Here is a 19,952-nt window from a genome sequence, read left to right as displayed (position 1 = left end):
CCGACGTAGGATTCGATACCAGGTCTCCAGGATCGCGCCCTGGGCCAAAGGCAGGCGCCAAACCGCTGCGCCACCCAGGGATCCCCTATATATATCTTAGAGACAAGTCTTCTGTCAGATTTGTATTACAAATATTTTCTCCCTGTTATTGGTGTGCCCTTTTTAAAATGATGTCTTTTGAAGAGTTTTGATTTTTATGAAGTCCAATTTGTCAAACCTTTTCTTTCACTATTTGTGTCTTCTAAGACTAGTATCTCTCATCTGTGAAAAATATCTACCACAAGTCTCCAGAAAATTTTATGAAACCAAAGATAAATATTTACTATCTATTCATTCCACACTTAATATTTTTTAAAAAAAGATTTTATTTATTTATTCATGAGAGACACACAGAGAGAGAGGCAGAGACACAGGCAGAGGGAGAAGCAGGCTCCATGTAGGGAGCCCAACATGGGACTTGATCCAGGGTCTCCAGGACCACACCCTGGGCTGCAGGCGGCGCTAAACTGCTGAGCTACCGGGGCTGCCACACCTGGGCTGCCCCACACTTAATACTTCTTGAGGGATCCCCGGGTGGTGCAGCGGTTTGGCGCCTGCCTTTCGCCCAGGGCGCGATCCTGGAGACCCGGGATCGAGTCCCACGTCGGGCTCCCGGTGCATGGAGCCTGCTTCTCCCTCTGCCTGTGTCTCTGCCTCTCCCTCTCTCTCTCTCTGTGACTATCACAAATAAATAAAAATTAAAAAAAAATTAAATACTTCTTGAGATGCTAATCCATTATTTTTCTCTGCCAATTTTTTGGATGAGTACACTATACTTGCTACCATCATCTTATTGTCCTTTCCTTTGCTAAGCTCAAAGTAGTTTCTGCTCTTACTGCTCTCAGAAATATCGCAAGACTTCAAAAACTCCTAGAGTTGGTCCTCTGTGATTTCAATTGGTCAATCTCTCCTGAACAGGAAGAGAGTCCAATTCCTCCAAGAGTCGCCCATTCCACTTTTGCGCATCTGTTATAAAGTTCTTTGTTCTGACTCAAAGCCTACAACCCAATAACATCCACCCACTCAAGATTTCTAAATCTGCCTTCTGAAATTCCAAATAAAATTTTAATTCGTCCTCATGACAGCCCTTTAATTATTCCAGAACAGAATAGTCAGAAAAAAAGTGCTTATGAAAGGCATTTTTCAAAAAAGAAAAGAAAAGAAAGGTACTTTTCTGGTTTCTCAATCACCTCAAACCTTTTCTCTATTCTTCTTCTACTTTATTTTCACTTTCTAAATTATTCCTTGAAGCTCAGCCCTTGATTCTCCTTGATTCTCCACATTCTTTTCCTAAGAAAACAAATCCTTTCTATTTTGACACTTTTATTTGGCTAACTCATCTGAATCTCACACCTAAACTGCAATCCTGTATTTTCACTTGACTCCTTGGATGTTACATTCTCAATCTTGGATGATACGTGATACAAACAATCTGACCATGTGAACCCCAATTTTGGTTCTCTCTCCCATATGCCTCCAATTTCTGTAATGGTATTTCCAATTTCCCAATTGCCTAGATTGAAAACTCTAAGATCATCTATAGTTCCTCCCGCCATTAAATGGGTTGAGTTCTATTAATTCTTTCCTTGAAATGAAGTCTTCATTATCTCATGCCTACACTACTGTTGCCATGGCTCCCCAAATACTCTGTAGGGCTCTCCCTTTTACATTCCCTCCCCCCACCATAACCTCAACATACAGTCGTAAGATTCATTCCCCTAAAATATTTCAGAATTATTTCTCTATTCATTTTTTTCTGATGGATGCCCAATGCCTAAAGTGTAGAATCTAACTTTTTTTTTTTTTTAAGATTTTATTTATTTATTCATGAGAGACACAGAGAGAGAGAGGCAGAGACACAGGCAGAGGGAGAAGCAGGCTCCATGCAGGGAGCCTGACGTAGGACTGGATCCGGGTCTCCAGGATCATGCACTGGGCTGAAGGCGGCGCTAAACTGCTGGGCCACCGGAGCTGCCCAGAATCTAACTTCTTAATACAATTTTTAAGTCTTTTGGTTAGCTCAATTATTAAGAATCCAACCTAATCTCTTTAATACTCTTCCCTATAAACACCTCCCTTGTGTGGTCTCTGAAAAGTGCAGTGTTCGTTATTGAATTCATAAAAATTTATTTTTAAACTTTTTATGAATCAGAACACAGTGAAGTATATGCAACAAAAATGTACAGTATAATGCCTCTACCTAGTAGGTATCAGTAGTATCCCCAGTTGTGACAACTAAAAATGTCTACAGATAGTGTCAAACATCCTTTCGGAGGCAAACAAAACCAAAAACCTCACCCTGTTGAGAGCCACCGCTTTAATTAATTCACTTTCATTACTCATTCATGGTGTTCCATTCTATGATCCTATCACACTTCTCCCGTTTGTGACTACAAATAATGCTGGTATGAGCATTCTTACGCAAGTCTCTAGAAACATATGCATATGCACTTCCTTCTCTAGAATGGGAACTGCTGCATATCTTCATTTGATAATGCTACACCTTTTCCCAAGAAGGTTGTAACGTGAGCCTTCTTGTTATATATCCTTCCCCCAAAGACTTAGTATTACTCAGGATAGCAAGAGACCGGAAAACTGCAGATTTCCGGCCTCCCAACCACGACAAGAATCCTTGTTCCTGTTATATTCCCCAGGCCTCTGGCTCCTCCTTTCCTTCCCTAATCAAAACCAGCCTTCAAATCCCAAAAGAAGTCCACCTTTCTCTTGAGGAAGCAGCGCTATTTCCCTCCCGTTTCTCTACACCTCGAACAGCATTTATGAACTGTTACTCCCCTAAACTGTAAGCTCTCGGGATGCAACGAAAGCTGCCTTTTATTTCTTTGGAATCCCTTTCTGGCCTCGCAAAGTAATCTAGCTACACACGTAAATGTTCAATAAGTATATCCCGAATGAGAGTAAAAAAAAAAAAAAAAAAAAAAAAAAGCTTCGGCAACCTCCCGAGATTGAGAAGAACCGAGATTTTTCCAAAAAAAAAAAAAAAAAAAGTAAAGGCCGGTCATCTGAGTTCTGGCCTTGGCTCCCGGTTCAGAGAATGTGAACTTGGGCAAGTGATTGCCCCTCTCCGGGCATTAGTTCCCCCTGCAACACTGGGTTATACCAAATGGCCTCAGAGGTGGCTTCCGGCGCTAGAAATTCGGTAAGAAACGTGAATTTCACCGAATCAAGCTTGAGAGGGAGACCCGGGGTTGGGGGGGGGGGGGGGGGGGCGTGTCCCTTCGTCGTCGGACTGGATATTGTTGATGGTGGTGGAGTTTCCCTTGCTGTGCCCTGGAACTCGAGAGAAAGTGGGGTGACGGCTGAGGTCAGCCGCCGGGGGGAGGGGGCGGGCGGGGACCCGCGGAATCCGCGGCCAGAGCACGCCGCCGCCATCAAGCGCCTAAAGACAGCTACCGGGTCACCGCCACGCGCAGAGCGGCCGGGTCGGCCCGCGCCCAGCCTCTCAGGGAAGGCCGGCCGGGGCTACGAGAAGCCCCAGGGGCTGGCCACGGGCCACGGGCCGCGGGAGCGAGACGTCCTCGGCGCCCACTCGCTCACCCGGTTGGGATACTCCTTCTCCACACAGCCCCCACACATCCCGGCGCCGTTCCCGGGACGCGGTCCTCCAGCGCTTCCGGGAAGACGAAACCTCGCGAGAGCAAAGGCAAGGTTGCCGCATGCGCCCGAAGTCCTCGACCCCGGAGGGCTGGCTCTCGCGAACTTACTCGGAATCTCCGCCCCCTTCGCCCGCTGTTGTTCTAGGGCAGAGCCCGGTCTCCCAGGGAACCGCGCGAGACCCGGCGAGGGGCTCGCGACACCTACGGAGGGAGGGGGCGGGGCCGCGCGCCCTGGGGCGGGAACCCGAGGCGGGGCTCGCCGAGTTCTAACCCGCGCCGGCCTGAGTCGAGCCGCGGCACGCACGATGGGGAGTCGTTTCTCGCTGCTTCGGCTTGCTCCACACGTAAAGCCGAAATGATAATAACCTAAACGCCTTTCCATACCGGGGAGAGCGATAAATCAGCTCTCAGCAGGTGAATAAGCAACAACCCAAGCGTCGGGGAAGAGGCACTTAGAGCTCTGCAGAGAATCTCCTAAAGCTCCTAAAAAGAACGCGTAAAATGTTAATAAATAAGTGACTGTGGTTTATCCCATTAGCGGTGGGAAACGTGTTTCTTTGTCACAAAACGTGCACACACTACGCCGATAGAACAGGGCGAGGTCGATGCTGCGGGGCTGAAAATGCTCGTGGTTGGATCCCTGCCTTCTCCTTTTCCTTCGTATTGAAGGAGCTTGTCACAGTAACATCATTAACCTGAATACGGGTATCCAAAATCTGTGCTTCTGAACAACCTGTCTTCATCCCACCCAGCTACTCCAGCGGAGGTGTTTAGCGGGAGCGTCAGCATCCTCCCTGAACCCTGCCCTATGGAGTTAAGTCGGAAGAAATCAGGGAGCCTATGAGACTTGGGATCCAGGATCTTTAAAGAAGAGATGAATAACTATTTTCAAAGTTCACTCTATTCTTGGAATAATTACCATGCCTTCCACTGTATGACATTTTCGACCTTCCAAAGTGTCCTCATTTCAGCTTCTGATTGTGTGCCTTTCCAACCCTGTAACAATGGTAAGAAAAATGTCTCCCCTTTTCAGATGAGGGAACCAAGAAATAAATGGGTAAGGTCTTATCTGTGGTAACAAAACTGCTAGCAGTCCCCCAGGACTAGGACTTGGTTCCTATCCTGGGCTTAACTTCTTTTTAATAGAGTAGCCAGTAGCCACATGTGGCGAATTTGAACCGAGATGTATTGTCAGTACATTCTACACACTAGATTGAGAAGACAGGATTAAAAAAAAAATGCCAAGTATTTCATAAGTAATTTTTTTTAAAGATTTTATTTACTCATGAGAGACACAAAGAGAGAGGGGTAGAGACAGGCAGAAAGAAGCAGGCTCCCTGCAGGAAGCCCAATGTGGGATCCGATCCCCAGACTCTAAGATGACACCCTGGGCCAAAGGCAGGCGCTCAACGGCTGAGCCACCCAGGCGTCCCACATCAGTAATTTTTATATTGATTACATGTTAAAATAATCGGCTAAATAAAAATATATTATTAAAGTTAAGTTCGTCTGTTTTTTTGAATCTGGCTACTAGAAAATGTTAAATTACCCAAGTAGCTTGTATTTCTGCTGGACAAGGCTGGTCCATACAATTCTGTCTCTTGATCCATTTTGAAATGTGTCCTCTGTTTTTAAAACCTAATGCTGACTTTTAATTTTACTAACCGCTGTAGCTATTTTATTCAATTCTATAGATATTTGTTGAGGCCTTCGCTGCTCAAGGAACTGTGTGGACAACAGGAAGATGAAAAAGACATTGTCGCTCCCTGTTCTCCAGAGACTCATCATAGAGTGTGAGAGATAAGATGAGCATAAATACCTATAATTATTGGTAGATTGTGGTTTAAGAGCACAAAATGGAGAGACTGCTTCCAGGTGCAGATTGGGAAAGAGGAATTTGGGCCTTGAAGTATGTATAGGATTTCAAAAAGAGAATTTTAGCATAGGAATTTCAGGTGGACCATGCCAAGGAGTTGGATTTTTATCCTACAGGGGATAGTGAGCCACTGGCAGTTTGAGCAAGAGAGTGATATCAGAGTTGTGGTTTAGGAAGATCATGTTAATAGTATTTTGTTGGGAATGACTGGAACTGGAAGAAATTGGACATTGAAAGGCAAATACTAACAGAAACCACAAGGGGGAGATGTATAGCTTTCTGCCTCATCACTAACAGAGAACAATGGTGATTTCTAAAATTAAATGAATACAAAATTACACTGCAGTCAAAGGTCTCAAAAAGTAGGTTCTTGGGATCCCTGGGTGGCGCAGCGGTTTGGCGCCTGCCTTTGGCCTAGGGCGCGATCCTGGGGACCCGGGATCGAATCCCACATCAGGCTCCCGGTGCATGGAGCCTGCTTCTCCCTCTGCCTATGTCTCTGCCTCTCTCTCTCTCTCTCTCTCTGTGTGACTATCATAAATAAATAAGAATTAAAAAATAAAATCTTTAAAAAAAAAAAAAAAAAAAAAAAAAAAGTAGGTTCTTTGGCATGAAAGACAATCTACATATTTACCAGTGTTTTTTTTTTTAACTTCCAGAGTGATATGATCTTGTTATTAAAATGAGCACGTGAATAAAAAGGTCATCTATTCTTAGGTACAAACTTTCAAGAGCTAATGGTTATCCACCCAATGAAGTTCTCCATTCAAATCTAAATATATCCAGGGCAGAGAGGCAGCAAATGAGATGGGAGGAGGTGGGCAGTACCAGAAATTGAAATGTGATTATTTCTTAAAGGAATATAAAGGTTTCTGAGGTTGATAGGTGGAGGAAAGGAAAACAGAGGCTACAAAGCAGAAGATTAGCACTGGAAAGGAATGACCAGAGTAGTGGTGTAAAATAAGCAAAAAAAGTTACTGAAAAATCTATTTTCTTTTATCTTATAGGTAATTGTTTGAAGTTTGCAGGAATCATTTAAGGATTAACTTCTAATAGAATTTTCTCTGGGACAGTACCCATAGGAATCTTTAGTAAACATATGATGTCAATAACGTATGTTAAGTATGCCCATGTGTTGCAGTTTATGCATGAGTTTTATTTCTTGGTAAAAAGAATCTGTTTAAGAAACTAGTTATTGAAACAGTTCAATTACATATGCTAAACTACATCCCTGGGGCAGGATTAGTTTTTCCTTAAGAGTGTAGTTTGAATCTTCTTTTAACACCCTCTTTCTAGTACCTTTTGTCTTTTGTCTTCTATGATGCCTGAGCCAAGAGGCTGGAAGGATGCAATGCCTACAGCATGCCTATCATTTTCAACCTTTGTTTAAAGGGGTAAGGAAGCAAGGAGCCTTTATGGTACTAGTGTCAGCCTAATTTCACGGGTGGAGAGGAAACTCATCTCCAAAAAGAAGTTTATCTGCTTGGTGAAGGTGTGTTTTTCTTTCCATTATCTCGAGGCAGGTGTGAAACAGGGGTGGTTGTCTTTACCTGGTTTCACCTGCCTAAGGAGAATGAATTAGCAGCAGTCCTAGTGCTATCCCGTGAACATGGGTGAGCATAGTGGGGGCAGGTACAACAAAGCACTTCAGCACAGGGCTGGTTATTTTAATTTTTTTAGTTTAGTGGCCAAGTTGGACTTTCTTTTATTGAGGGTTTCTCATGGGTATTCAGATTATAAGCTCCAACTTCCAAGTACATGACACTTAAAAACGAGAATTGCTATTTTTCCCCTTTAACTTGTTTCCTCCAGCTAAAATATACAGATCATTATTTTCACATACAATTTTCATAGTGTCAAATCTGATTTTCTTTGGGGGAAATGTTATCTTTCCAATCTTACATGGATTGGGATAGATTTAATCAAAATATAACTGGGTTTTTATTTTTATATTTTTAAAGATTTTATTTATTAGAGAGAGCAAGAGAATATAAGCAGGGGGAGCCAGAGAGAGAGAGAGAGAGAGGGAGAAGCAGGCTCCCTGCTCAGTCTCTGTCTCCAGGGTCCATCCCAGGATCCCAGGATCATAACCTGAACTGAAGGCAGACACCTAACTGTCTGATTTGGAAAGTTTCCCAAAGGCACAAAGAGGCAGGGAGCCCTACTTTGGGTCTCCTACCAAATTACAGGGTCCCAGTCCTTCCAGTTCTCTGTAGTTTTTTTCTCTTGACAAAATCTTCTTTGAGAACTAATGAGAAAGTACGCACCAAAGTTTGAGCAAACTGAGGCATATTATAAAGCAACTATAGAAGACAGTGCCAAGAATGCAACAGTTATAATAAATCATCTTACATCACTGCTTAAAAGCTCCATGATTCCCTATTGCCTTCAGGAACAAGGCCAAGTTCCTTACTACAGTATTTAAAACCTTTTAAAATATGGCCCCAGTCTATTTCTCTCACCTTGTGTCCTGCTGCTTCCCTCTCTCTCCTTCTGCTACCTTTCCTTGTCATCACACATTACCTATTTGTAGCCTCACCAAACTACATATGGCCCTAACCTCACCAACTTCTTCTGAGACTTCTTTCTAGCTTTTTGTGCGCCATTCCCTCTGCCCAGAATGGCCCTTTATCTGCCTATTGAGATCATATTCAGTCTCTCAGACATGGTTCCAACATCACTGCTTCCATGAAGACCAAATATTAGTTTCCTCTTTGAAACTCCTGTAATGACACTTTATTCTTTCCCCTATTATGGAATGCAGTCGCCTCTTGACTACAAACTCCTTTAGCATGATGCTTATTTCTCAGCCTTTAGCATTATGTCTGACACATTCAGTAATGCTCTTTGATAGATTACAAAAGCTGAACACACAGTTGCACTCAACCCTCCAGCCTACCCCTAATTCCATGGCCAATTCCATACCCCATTTCCATGACCTATTCACTCCAGGCCATTGCTTTTGAGGATTTTAATATTTGAGGAACAAAACAAAACAAAACAAAAAAACTTTTAGGAGAAGGAGTTTTGGTTAAAACGTTGTTTTAAGCCCAGTATCTTCTTCTTTATGCACCAATAATCTGTTGCTTAGCTGTGTCTTCATGCTGTGCCCACCAAAAAGAAGATTCTGCCGAAGGCATGGATGACTCAGCAAGAACAAGTACCCTAATATCATTCAATTTAACACCTCATTGCTCTCCAGGAAATGATCTGTAAACTTAGAGTTCAGTTTGTCACCTTATTCCTGGAAGTTTAGCAACAACTTCCTGACTTCAATTGGTTCTATATACTACTTTGTCTTCTTTCATAGATTAATTGAATCTATAATGGCTTGTTGATTTGGTTTAAAATGGGGTAGATTACTCTTCTACCAATATGGTTTCCTAGTCCTCTCCAACTAAATTAATACTTGAGATGCCTATATCAGACAGTCTTTCATTACAAAATTTAAAATAGTGCCCAAAATGTAAATGAAGAAACAATATGATAATATTAAAGCTCAGGAATTCGATTTTTTTAAAGATTTTATTTATTTATTCATGAGAGACACAGAGAGAGAGAGAGAGAGGCAGAGACACAGGCAGAGAAAGGAACAGGCTCAATGCAGGGAGCCCAACGTGGGACCCGATCCCCGGGACTCCAGGATCACGCCCTGGGCTGAAGGCAGGCACTAAACCACTGAGCCACCCAGGGATCCCCAGGAATTCGATTTGATTCAATTCATACAATGTTTAGAGTACTTGCTCCATGCTTGCCTTCAAGTAGCATATAATCTAGAGCAAAAGAAAAACCAGTGATCACAATAGGATGTAATAATTATACTTAGGGATGCTACTGGAGCCCAGAGAAAGGCCAAGCATCTCAGCCAAGAAAAGATTGGAGAAAGGAGGGACACAGTGTCCCCAAAGATTTTCCAAAAGTGTTGATACTTCAATAGACTTTAAGAATTGGTGGACATTAGAGAATATTAGGAAGAGTATTCCCTAGAAAAGAGTACAACATGTGCAAAAGTATAGAGGCACAGGGAAACAAGTTTGGAAGGCTGGCGCATAGATAGGTAGCATAGATCTAAGAAATGTCCACCCTTTCCATGAGAAGGATCAAGTTTTAAACCTTATGTCAAGGAGGTTGACTTCATAATTATGCCCAGCCCTGGTGGCAGTTATCATGTAATGAACTTAAAAATTGCTCAGTCTTCTTCCTACTATATATCAGCATCACATTTTCTACCACAGTGGTTGTATGGAGATTACAGATATGGAATCACATCCCAGCTCCATCACTTATTAGTGACATATTGGGCAAGGCATTTAACTTCTCTATGCCTTTTCTCTCCTTTGCCAAGTGGGAATATACCTACCTCACTGAGTTGCTGTGAGAATTAGAGATAAACCACTTAGCATAGGATCTGATATATGTATTGAATATTCCATAAATGTTAGCTATGTTGATGAAATTGAGTCCAGAGAATCTAATCAAAATATAAGCATAAATGGGCCATAATCAAGATATGGTAAATAACCACAGCCCTAGAGAATCTCAGGAGAACTCTCAAGAAGTTATCTAATATACACCTATATATCTAAGAAGATCAGTGCTTAAATCAACAGCATTTGGCCCTGGCTGCCACCAAGGACCCTAAATATATCTGAGGAAAGATAGAACTGGGAGAGAGAACAAAATAAAATCACAAGCAGAAAAAGGAACAAGAGATAAAAAAAAAAAAAAAAGGAAGCAGAATGATTGGACAAAGGAGATAAAAAATACACTTCAGTGGCACATCTACCATTAGTTGCCTATTCTTGGCTTAAATTTTCAAAGCAGATAGTGACTTTATTTAAGATATAAAGAACTAAATGAAAGGTTTGGGAACTCTTAGAGGTCATATATTCAATTATCCCAGAGACAGCTAGGTATAAGAAGATCTCAAGTAGAAGGAAAAAGGGCATCTCTGGGAATGTTTGGGAGTCCCCCTTCCCCCCCCCCCCCAAGGAGTTCTTTATCAAACTGGAGAATATCTAGAAAATCTTTAGATAGGTTATTGTGTTTATTAAGACTGCTGATGGGAGCACCTGAATGACTCAGTCTGTTAACATCTGACTCTTGATATTTGGCTCAGGTCATGACCTCAGTGTCATGGGATGAAGCCCTGAGTTGGGCTCTGTGTTCAGCAGGGAGTGTGCTGGAGAATCTCTCTTCCTCTACCACTCCCCCTGCTTGTGCATTCTTGTGCTCACTCTCTCTCCCTCTACTAAATAAACCTTAAAAAAAAAAAAAAAAAAAAGACTGCTGACGTCATGAGGGACTCAGAAACTGCTTAGAGACTTGGCCTAAGCAAAAATGTCAGGCCAAAGGTTTATAGATAAACTCTGTAAGAACCAAATTTTAGAGGAGTAGTCAAAGGCAAACTTCCTCATGTTATTCCATGTAAAAACAGATGAATGCTGCCTAATTCTAGTTACAGGCTTGGTAGGAGGTATTTTAGGAAGACCTACCCATCAGTAAGTTGAACAAAATGATATTCCTTCCTGGAGCTTTCCAACATCCATTCATACCCCCATTTGATTTTGACTTGATGCTCTTTGGTAATGGCTCTCTGTTAAGTATTTACTTCCAAGAGATGATTCTGTCCTAATTATTTCTTTCCCACATGCCTTTCATTTTTCAGTTCATGTTCTAGTTTATTTTCAGAGTCTAAGCTATCATGACTGCCTACTGTCTTTTTCTGTTTTTAGGCTTTCTTCCTTCTCCTTTGGTTACTGGTAGTTTAGCAGGAATAATGCTAAGCTAGGACCAGATGTTAATTAAGCAAAATAAGTCAAGCAAATCAAAACTTCCAAATATTTGGTTTCAGGGTAGTTAGTCACAGCAGCATTTTTTAAAATGTGATTTTATTTTGATATAAGTTACATAAACCCTCTGGTTGGGGCTGTCAGCTTTCTTCTGTTTGATGTCATAGCAGAGCAATGGAAAGGGTATGCTGTTGAGATAGAGAGCAAAGACATTAAGAAGTAACAAGGCAGCAAGGCAGAACCATGTACCAAAGGCTATGACCCAACCCCCACCAAAAACTTGAGTAGATTTTTTTTTAGTAGATTTTTTTATGAAAATACCTCTTTCTAGAGACATAGAGGATTTTTTCTTCCTACCAGAATAATTGTGTGTAAAAAAAAAGTTTGAAAGTTTACTCCTAGCCTAAGTTTCATTCCTAAATAACAAAAACATCATCATGATGAACAAATAATTTTTAGTATATATTATGTATAGGAAGGACACTGGCCAGGCATCAGGTGAACAAAGAGGGAGAATGCATGGTCTGTACTCAGAGGATTTACTGTCTCAAGAAGATAAGTCATGTACATTTAACAAACGAAGTTTAAATACATTTAATAAAAACTGCCACATAACACATAGTGGATGTCAAATGAGTAATATATATGTAGCTGATTATATGCTCCAGTTTGTCCTGGATTGTCTTGGTTAATGCCTCTTGTTCCAAAATAATTATGTCCCCTGTAATTCTCAAACATTACAGTTTGGATGATAAATTATATGTTCAACTTACATATATACCTGTGGTCTAGGAATTAAGGGGAGAGAATTTTTATCAATGGCTAGGGTAGTTGGTGGGGGAGTTCTTGGAGGTGATAGACCTTGAGTTGGGCCTTGGAGAAAGAGGAGGACAGAGGCAAGAGGAGAGCACGCTACAGGAGAATATCAAGAACAAAAGACCAAAACGGATATGGGAATAAAGATAGCCATGGCACAACTCCAGGGGACACTGTTCACGTTATGTTCTCTATGAATGGTGGCCCTTGGATTGTGTAATTGTTGGCTCTAAGAATGTCATATCTGGGGAGTAGTTGGAGATCACTTTACCTGGAGAAGAAAATTTGTGTAGAGGATTTGTGTGAGAAAGGAAGCAAGTGGGGCACTCAGTGGTTGAGTGTTTGCTCTTGGCTCAGGTCTTGGGGTTGGTCTTGCATTGGGCTCCCTGCGGGAAGCCTGCTTCTCCTTCTGCCTATGTCTCTGCCTCTCTCTCTCTCTGCATCTCTCATGAATAAATAAATAAAATCTTAAAAAAAAAAAAAGAATAGAAGCAAGAATAGGACAGATACTGGAAGCTATTAAATGCTAGAATAAGATATTTAAAATTTATCCTGGATTGGATAAATTGGATTGGAAAGTAACTGAAGAGATTTGAGCAGAAAATGATACTTACAACAAAATGGTTTTGGAAAATTAATATTCTCAACTAAAGTGTTCAGTGTATTGAAAGGAAAGAAAGGGGAAGAACTAGTTCTAAAATGCCCAAGAGAGAGGTGATAAGAGTACATAGTGCAGTAGTAAGGGATATGAAGAGGTGGACTTGAGTTTGCAAAGGCAGGATTGATAGAGTATGGTAACTGACAAAGAGAGAGAACAATTAAGAATAACTGGAGATTTAAAAACTGAGTACCAAGAAAATGATGGTGCGTTTGATGAATGTGGGGGAGTTGAAAAAAGTTAGCTTTGGGGGGGAATAGATGAGCTCTCCCCCAGATATGATGAATTTGAGACATCATTTGGAAATGTCCAAAAGGAAATATTAAGTTGGAGCTGTGACAGGTGGTGATGGCTAGAGATGTGGATTTAGGAATTCTGTGGAGTATTGAATGTTCATAAATATCATAAATAACAGACAGCCCAAGATTATGGCTTAGGTTGCAAATACATTTTATAGAGTAGGAAAGGATACAGCTTACAAAGATAGCAGAAGAGCGATTCCAGAGGTGGAAGGAAACAGGGCCGACAGCATATAATCAAGAAGACCAAGGAAAAGAAAGTCTCAATCTTGAGAAGTTCATTTACACAGCCAAATGTTAGAAAGCAGTAAAGGAAGATTAAAACTGAGAAAATTAATAGTTTTTGGATGGTGACATGAGTTCTTTGGAAGGTCCGATTTTGTGGTTGTTGTAGAGGTGGGCACCATATTACAGGAGTTAAGGAATGAGAGATGGTGATTCAAGGGACATAATGAATAAAGGTTCATCTTGTAAGATATTTGCCAGTTAAAGGGAGGGAAAAAAATATGAAAACTCAAGAAATAGCCAGGATTAAGGAAGACTTTTTTAAAAGGATATGATAAAGAATTTATGTTCTGTGTTAGACTGTAGATAGTACTTCATTTGCTTAGAATAAAGCTTGAGTTTTTCAAATTGCTCATAGTACCTTTTTCCTCTGAATTCCAAGCAAGAAGCTTACTAGAAAAAGGGAAGAAGAAAATACAGATAGGTAAAAAATTGATAAAGGATTCAACATTAGTGATCAACAGGTGATTAAAATGGACCTAATATCTTCCATGTAGCTGGGGCCCCTTTCTGTTCATGCAGAAACTATATGTGTTTATAGCTGGGACAGACATTTAGGTTAGGAGAAGACATCTCTAAAATACTGGGGAGGTGTTTTGTTTTGTTTCTGAGAGTTCTCTAAGTCCCCAGTCAACCCTCCAGTTAAAAAATCCTTTGGTGGCCTACAGATTTTCCAGCTTGACAGCCATCCTGTTTTCCACTTCCTTAACCACCGTTCTAGTTTAGGCCCCAGTTACTTCTCACTCTGGCTACTGTAATAGCCTGTCTCCTGTCTCTCTCCACTCCAGCTATCATACCCACTGCTACCTTAATTTTCCTAAAGAACAGTTCTGATCCGATCTGTGCCTTGCTTAAAAGCCTTCAACAGATTCCTTTTGTGAACTTAATTAGGTACATGCTCTTCACCCTAGCTTTTCAAAGCCAGCCACAATGTACTTTTGGTTTATCTTTTCTGTCTTAATTTCCACGTTTCCTTATATTCAAACTGATTTACAGGTGTGAAAAAGAGGGAGTCACTTGGTCCTTCTATCTGGAGTGGCCAGGTAAAATTTCCCTGTGAAAACAGTAGGAGATTCACAAAGGAAGGTGGAAGAAAGTATGGGGGTCATATTTCACATCCTGTCAAATATAATCTTGCTGTCTGAATCTTTCCCCCAAAGATTTTTGTAATTTTTATATGGCATTTATCAAATTCTGTATTCTTTTAGAGTAATTTGTGTGCTTCTCCTATCTCTACCCTATTGGAGTGAGAGCATCTTGAAAACAAAAACTTTATGGTCCTTATTTTTTATATCCTCCAGCATCTATACCATACCTTGCACTGACAGCATTCAATACATTAAAAAAAATCCCTGATTATATTGAAAAGATGTTATGGACTCTTAAATAATTCTGCTTTTGCCCACGACCTCTCAACATGTCCTTACCCTTTCCAATGAAGATGCAAATGTTTTTTTTTTAAGATTTTATTTATTCATGAGAGAGAGAGAGAGAGAGAGAGAGAGAGAGAGAGAGGCAGAGACACAGGCAGAGGAAGAAGCAGGCTCAATGCAGGGAGCCCAACGTGGGACTCAATCCCGGGACTCCAGGATCACACCCTGGGCTGAAGGCAGTGCTAAACCCCTGAGCCACCTGGGCTGCCCAAATGTTTTTATTTTTAAATGTAGCAACTGCATGTGCTTTACATAGCTATAATGACATTATATGTTGGATTATGAGTAAGTGGAAGACAAGAACTTTTTATTGTTTAACCTAATGTGTATGTGATGCTAAAAGATTTGTGTACATAAGTTCTTCATAAATGTTTATAATAATATTAATGATAAAATCCATTTGCAGAAGGTTATTTTATAAATCAAGGGTTGTTTTTTAATTGCAGTGTAATTAACATATTACCTTATATTAGTTTCAGGTATACAACATGATTCGATATTTGTATACATTGTGAAATGAACACCCCATAAGGCTAGTTAACATCTATCACCACATATAGTTACATAATTTCTTTTTGTTTTGTTTTGTTTTAAGATTTTATTTATTCATGAGAGACACAGAGAGAAAGAGGCAGAGACATAGGCAGAGGGAGAAGCAGGCTCCCCCCAGGGAGCCCAATGTGGGACTCCATCCCTGAACTCCAGGATCAGGCCCTGAGCCAAAAGCAGAGCTTAACTGCTGAGCCATCCAGGCATCCCAATTTCTTTTTCTTGTGATAAGAATTTTTAGGTTCTGCTCTTTTAGCAACTTCCAAATATGCAATACGGTATTATTAGCTATAGTTACCAAGCTGTATATTACATTCCCATGACTTATTTATTTTATAACTAGAAGGTTGTATCTTTTCATTATTTTTACCCATTTCACACACACACCCACCTCTGCCAACCACCTATCTGTTCTCTGTATCTATGACCTTTTATTTGTTTGTTTTAGGTTCTGCATGTAAATGAGATCATATTATATTTGTCTCTGACTTATTTCACTTAGCATAATACCTTCAAGGTCCATCTATGCTATTGCAAATGGCAAGATTTCAATTTTTTTAATGGTTGAATAATGTTCCATTGTGTATATATATCATATTATCTATTCATTTAGGTTGTTTCCATATATTGGCTATTATAAGTAATGCTGTGATGAACATAGGGGTGTATATCTTTTTAAATTATTGTTTTCATTTTCTTTAGATAGCCAGACATGGAATTACTGAATCATATTGTATTTCTATTTTTATTTTTTTGAGGAAACTCCATACCGTTTTCTACAGTGGCTGTAACAATTTTGTACCTACCAACAGTGCATAAGGATTCCTTTTTCTCCACACCCTTGCCAACACTTGTTTTTTTTCTTTTTTGTCTTTTTGATATTAGCCATTCTAACAAGTGTGAAGTAATATCTCATTGTGGTTTTGATTTGTATGTCCCTGATCAGTGATGTTGAGCACCTTTTCATGTACTGTAGGCCATCTGTGTGTCTAGTGTTCTTACACTAGGATGGAACTGTATATAAAATTATTAAAATGTCTATTTTTCCATTAAGGGGAGCATGTGATATAATGAGCACTGCATATTATATAAGACTGATGAATCACTGACCTCTGCTTCTGAAACTAATATTTTAGTCTATGTTAATTAATAGAATTTAAATTTTTAAAAATGTCCATTTTTTTCCCCTGGGGAGAGAGCCTATAAACTTCAACAGCTATTCACAGGGGTCTGTTATCCAGAAAAAAGTAAGAACCGTTCTTATGAAACCATACATTTGTTGAAACATTTTTACCTTGTCCCCATTCCTTTCTTGCAAAGGAATTTCTTAAAGTATCAGTAGATGTTCCACAGACAGTAGAACCAGTACAGATAAAATCATTTAGAATAATTCCTGATGCTGCTTCTAAACCTCTACTTTGTCCACATTTACGCTTAGAGTATTGCCTTTGGCCAGATTGGAGAACTGAATAATGTAAACCCAGATGGGGTGTGTAAGGACAATATCGTCTATCATGTACATCTCCCTCTCCCCTCCTTTTACTATTAGGAGGCCTCTGGTGTCATCAGTACCCTGATGCTCACTATCAAAATTCCCAAGTGACCCTTGTTTGTTTCTCTGGCTGATCCCACGGTTTTGGTTAGGAGTTTAAGAGGAATAAGACCTCTTTTAACAGGGCCAGTCTCAGACATGAGATCCATTAGTTTTTCCTAGTGAACTTTAGGAAAAAGGAGTGGGAAGTGAATGTTTTGCTTATTATTTAAAGCCTGGGATTTCTGGGTGACTTAGTAAAGTATCCAACTCTTGATCTCAGGGTTCTGGGATGGAGCCTCCCTGTCAGTCTCTGAGCAAAGTGGGGGGTCAACTTGAGATTCTCTCTCTCTCCCTCTGTAATCTCTCTCAAAATAAATAAAACTTAAAAAAAAAAAGCCTGCTTCTTGGTTAATTTTCTGCAAAATCTGTCTCTTGCTGATTATTAATGATTTTTCTACATTTTCCTCCTTTCTCTGTTATTCACTTTGGGATTCACTGCCCCCCTCCCCCGCCATGACTTAATTTAGTTAATGTTCTAATTAGTGCAACTTCTACTCCAGCAGATTTCCTGGGCTTTCACATCAGTGCTTTTCCATATGATGAACTCCATTAACAAGTCTCTAAACATTCACAAAAAAGGAAGCAGTCATTTAATGCAATGGGCTCTACCTCATTTGCCCCCATCTTCTGATCCAACTTTCTTGGCTATCTTAGAGCTTCCTCAGCACATAATTCCATCATCAGAGAATTAGGGCTGAGCTGTGGCATCAAAGATGATGGCCTAACAGACTCATTTCTGAGTAAGTACTGTCCATTTCATCACTATAATTACAAATATATTTTTGTACCCAAGGAAGACACCATCCCTTGGAATGGCTTTTTTTAAGTGCCATTTTTTTCAGTAGTGATGTAGGTTTGTCCTGATGCACTTATCCTCTAATTTCCAAGGCTTCTCCAGATATGATTAGGAATATAGTACAATCTGGGCTATGGAATAAAAAAAACTGAATGAACCACAACAGATTAATAGATCTGACATTCTAGACAATGGTTCGCAACTTTTGCTGTAGCAATGAGGAAGTTTTAAAAAAAAAATGACACTTGGGTCTCATCCTCAGAGATTCTGATTTAGTTGATTAGGTGTACCACATAGGCAGTAAGGAATATAGCAGCTCAAGGTTGAGGGAGAACCTTCTAAAGTAATCGACAGGACCAACACAACAGCTTCAATCAAAGGAGCTGAAACAGTGCTACCTTTCATGATGTCATAATACTGTCATATGACAGTAGAGGGCAGAGTTGACTTAAACTTATATAGAGATAAACTGTTTTAGGAAATAGCAAGTAGTTAATGTAATCTTAACTCTGTACTTTGTGGTCGTTCCTTGCCACAAAAGTTTCATTTACTGCTAAGGTCGAATTACTTTTTGAATATGGGAATTTATTAGGAGGCCCCTTAGTGATCAATAGGGTCATTGCGTAATTTTCACATTTTTAAAAGTCCTAGGGAATTAATGATTCTGCCAGGACGACAGGTGTAAACCAGGATTGCCTGAGGTAAACTGGAACATATGGTCACCCTATGACCACCATGTCTTTTGTGGAATCCAGGAGAAGAGCTAGAATCTGTAACATGGCTTTGCTAATTAATCTAACCAGTAGTAACTATGTACTTCTGCTCATTACGCTTCAGTATTATTTTTATGTATGCCCATCTGTCATTGTTCAGCATTTTACCAGGCACCTTGAGCAATAGAAAAGACACTGAAGACATGCTTATCAGGCGTTATTCAATCTAGTTGGGAAGAAAAGATTAATATACGAAGTTGTTCTGGTAAATAAGATGCAAGAACCTCCTCAAAATCCTCTCAGGAAGCAGAATATGAGAAAAAAATTAGTAAAAAATACTATTTCTAATTACACATAAGCTGTCTTTTACTTAAAGTGATTCCACTTCAGTTTCCCACCGTGGTCCTTAAACACCACCAGCACTTCCAGCAGGCAAAGACCAATTGACTTCTTGAGCTGCTGTGGGTCAGAACTAGAGAAATTCTCTTTTCTGTAAATATAGTTCCCTTCCCAGGTGCCTAGCTCCCGGATAGTTAACCCATATTGACCCCCAATTGAAAATTAAGAATTTTAATTTTAGCATGACAAGAAAATAATATAGAACTAGTAATTTCAGTTGTCAACACAAGGCTCCCTCAGGAAGAGCACAGGGCCAGCTTAGCTTGCTTGGACTCACATCCCACAGTGAGATCTCTGCTGCTGTTGCAGCTACACACCACACTTTTTGAATGACAATAGCTACAATTTGGCCTATATTTAATTTATAATCTCCTGCAACATTTTGTTTTCCTACCAATTTCAACTGTTATTTGCCATTCTGTACTTAGAAAACTTAATTCTTCCTCCTTTGCTGAATTATATATGATTCCCTATTTGGTTTGATTTAATCTATTTTCAAATACTTAATTCTACATGTTTTCAAATTTGAGTAATAAGTGATAATTATCAAGATTGATTAGGCAACATGAGGAAACTCACATAATTAAAGCATGGTAGTAAAGAACACAAAGTTATGGAATCAATCATGTCCCTAAGATGGTTAGCTTTGGATTGAATCCAATGGCCAGTCTGATGGCTTGACAAATCTTCACACTGGGCATGGGATAAACTGGTGAGGGAGCAAGCATGGGTCAGGCAAATCCATCTCCCAACACTGGTGATAACGGAGATAACTAAGAAAAATAGATCAGCTGAGCCCAATTGTGCAACAAGAAGAGTTCTTTACTTTCAGGGAAAATATTTCATTATCTGAATGTTGATTACTCTTAATCTCACCATATAGAAATAACATTTTATGAGTGTTCTTTCTGATATAAAATACTTTATTTCTTAGTCAAATAGAAATGCTTTGATGTCTACTTTAAAAAAGAATTCAGCAGTATGTCATGACATCTTTCCTCATGAATAAATATAAAACCACATCATCACTTAACTGACTACATAGAATTTATATGTAGTGTGTGTGTATATATATATATATATATATAT

General features: G+C 39.9%; 2 protein-coding genes across 5 annotated transcripts in view; one reads left to right on the top strand and one right to left on the bottom strand.

Moving 5' to 3' along the window:
- Nucleotides 1-3,791, bottom strand: part of CHURC1 (churchill domain containing 1) — a 28,166-nt gene extending 24,375 nt beyond the window's left edge. For 2 of the 4 annotated variants that reach the window (XM_049113262.1, XM_049113261.1), the window contains exon 1: nt 3,595-3,753. In XM_049113262.1, coding sequence (XP_048969219.1) covers nt 3,595-3,633 — 39 coding nt within the window. In that variant the 5' untranslated portion in view covers nt 3,634-3,753. Of the gene's footprint in view, nt 1-3,594 lie in introns of all 4 variants that reach the window. The other 2 variants (XM_025442714.3, XM_049113260.1) reach the window with 2 other exon arrangements.
- Nucleotides 3,792-3,879: 88 nt separating this feature from the next.
- Nucleotides 3,880-19,952, top strand: part of SPTB (spectrin beta, erythrocytic) — a 146,736-nt gene continuing 130,663 nt past the window's right edge. The window contains exon 1 of the mRNA XM_025442705.3: nt 3,880-4,660. The gene's annotated coding sequence lies outside the window, so the exon portion shown is untranslated. The remainder of the gene's footprint in view (nt 4,661-19,952) is intronic.

Source organism: Canis lupus, chromosome 8 (assembly GCF_003254725.2).
Source record: "Canis lupus dingo isolate Sandy chromosome 8, ASM325472v2, whole genome shotgun sequence".
NCBI classification, from domain to species: Eukaryota; Metazoa; Chordata; class Mammalia; order Carnivora; family Canidae; genus Canis; species Canis lupus.
Note: the sequence above shows the minus strand (reverse complement) of the source record. Positions and strands in the feature narration are given on the sequence as shown.